Raw genomic sequence first — 2,486 nt, forward strand, 5'->3', positions numbered from 1 at the left:
TCTAAGCAATGTTTTCATGGTTTTAGCCTGTTTTGGGACAAAATGGGAATAAGTGGCTTTTAAACTCTCCACATCTATCTCAAACTCTTATAATTAGTTAGTTGCATTGGATTAAGACACATTTTAACCCCAGAAACACTAACATAGCTGTTTACAGCTTCTAAGCAATGTTTTCTTGGTTTTAGCCTGTTTTGGGACAAAATGGGTATAAGTGGCTTTTAAACTCTCCACATTTATCTCAAACTTATGAGTTTGGCACACCACCTTGGCCACCACCGTCCGTACAACCGTACGGACGTCCGTACAATCGACAACCTATGGGCTGTCCAAGCTATCTCGTATCTCATGAGCCCAATCCACTAAGGAGAGCTTCCAACGATCTCCTATCATCGAGATCCTTCTATTATAGCCGTTGGGCAACTTGCAAGTGGGAAGTCAAGGGTTTAGTCACATGTAGGAATAAGGAGATGTCGCTATCTCCCATTAATGTGTACATAGGATCCTAGGGAAGAATATCCTCTTTGTATAGCTCTATATATGGTTTGTAAGTATGTTCTAATTAAAGTAAGAAAAGAGTTTAACTCTCTTTCTCCTCTCTACTCTCCTTTACACTCGCATACACTCTACACCTCTCACCCTTGTCCGAATTCAAACTCTTCCTCTTTCTCAAATCTTTCTACCTTAAATCTTACATGGTATCAGAGCAGATTTGATTCTGTTCTTGCCTCAAATCTCCATCACTCCCTTCCGCATTCTCTTTCTTGTTCTTAAAATTTCTTGTTCTTGAATCTTCTTTCTTTAACCGTTGGACAATAGCTTTAACCAACGGTCTCTTCATCTTTTTCCATGGAAACTACCAAAACTCTCATTGTTCCAGTTACTCTCAAGGGAGAGAATTACTTACTGTGGGCTAGAACCACAAAGATAGCCCTATGCGGCCGAGGACTTTGGTCCCATGTTGAGACGAGCGAAGCTCCTAGTGGCGAGACCACCAAAGACGGCAAGGATCTTGTCGCGGATGAGAAGAACAAGTGGTTTCAAGAAGATCAGGGAGTCCTAGCTATCATTCAAAACTCCCTAGATGCACCTATACTTGAAGCTTACTCTTATTGCGAGACAGCAAAAGACTTGTGGGACACTCTCAAGAATGTTTTTGGGAATGTTACAAATGTAAACCGAATTTTTGAGATTAAGAGGGCTATCAACAATCTCAACCAAGAAGACATGGAGTTCACCAAGCACTTTGGGAAGTTTAGGTCCCTTTGGGCTGAACTAGAGATGCTCCGGCCGGCGACTATAGATCCGGCCAATCTGAATGAGAGGCGTGAACAAGATAAGGTGTTCGGCCTTCTCTTGACCTTGAACCCCTCCTACAATGACCTTATCAAGCATATTCTACGGTCGGACAAGCTCCCTAGTCTTGATGATGTTTGTAACCAAATTCAAAAGGAACATGGTTCCATGGGGTTGTTTGGAGGCAAGGGGGAGCTAGTGACCGCCAACAAAGCTGAGGTGGCCTCCGCAAATCGTGGCTACTACAAACCGGAGGACAAGAACCCACCGGTGTGTGAACATTGCAAGAAGGTCGGCCACTTCAAGAGCCGTTGCTGAATCCTTCACCCTCACCTCCGCATAAACCGTGGAGGAACAAGCCGAGGTGGACCTAGAGCTAACCAAGCCAGCATGGTGAGCGAGGCGGCGACCTCAACACCAAGTGGCCAGACGCTTGAGGGGAACGGAGTGGCGTTGGCGGCATCTTCGGAGCTGGTACGCAAGTCAGACCTCGACGCCCTCATCAAGGCCCTAAAGGAGGCCTCCGGTAAAACATTTCTTGCCTCAAATAAAATTAAACCCCTTATTGTTGATTCTGGTGCATCTCACCACATGATTAGTGATTCTAGGCTAATTAGTGATATTAAACCTGCTAATGGCAATGTTGTGATAGCTAATGGTGAGAAAGTTCCTGTTAAAGGCATAGGGAATTTAAAATTATTTGATAAAGAAACTAAAGCCTTTTACATGCCTAATTTCACATCTAATTTGTTATCAGTTAAAAGGGCCACCACTGATTTAAATTGTTATGCAATATTTGGTCCTAACAATGTTCATTTTCAGGATATTGAGACAAGTAAGGTTCTTGGTCAAGGAAGTTCCAAGGATGATCTCTATATGCTTGAGGACTTGAATTTATCTTCTACTGCATCTTGTTTTAATTCGGTTATTATTAAACCTAGTGATTCTATTTTACATGCTAGGCTAGGACACCCTCACACAAGAGCTTTATCTTTAATGTTTCCTAATATTTCTTTTAAAAATGAGGAGTGTGAGGCTTGTATTCTTGGTAAACATTGCAAGGCTGTTTTCCCTAATTCTAGTACTATTTATGAAAATTGTTTTGATTTAATTCATTCTGATGTTTGGACATCCCCTTGCTTATCTAGAGAAAATCAAAAATATTTTGTGACTTTTATTGATGAAAAATCAAA

The 2,486-nt window shown here is 41.8% G+C and overlaps 1 protein-coding gene across 1 annotated transcript; it reads left to right on the forward strand.

Moving 5' to 3' along the window:
- The first annotated feature begins 846 nt into the window (after positions 1–846).
- LOC147919307 (uncharacterized) lies at positions 847–1,611 on the forward strand. Its single transcript, XM_087503928.1, has one exon. It carries the CDS (start codon positions 847–849, stop codon positions 1,609–1,611), a length of 765 nt encoding a protein of 254 aa, XP_087360054.1.
- Positions 1,612–2,486: the final 875 nt, after the last annotated feature.

This window comes from Camelina sativa, chromosome 20, assembly GCF_030686135.1.
Source record: "Camelina sativa cultivar CO46 ecotype springtype chromosome 20, ASM3068613v1".
Lineage (NCBI taxonomy): Eukaryota > Viridiplantae > Streptophyta > Magnoliopsida > Brassicales > Brassicaceae > Camelina > Camelina sativa.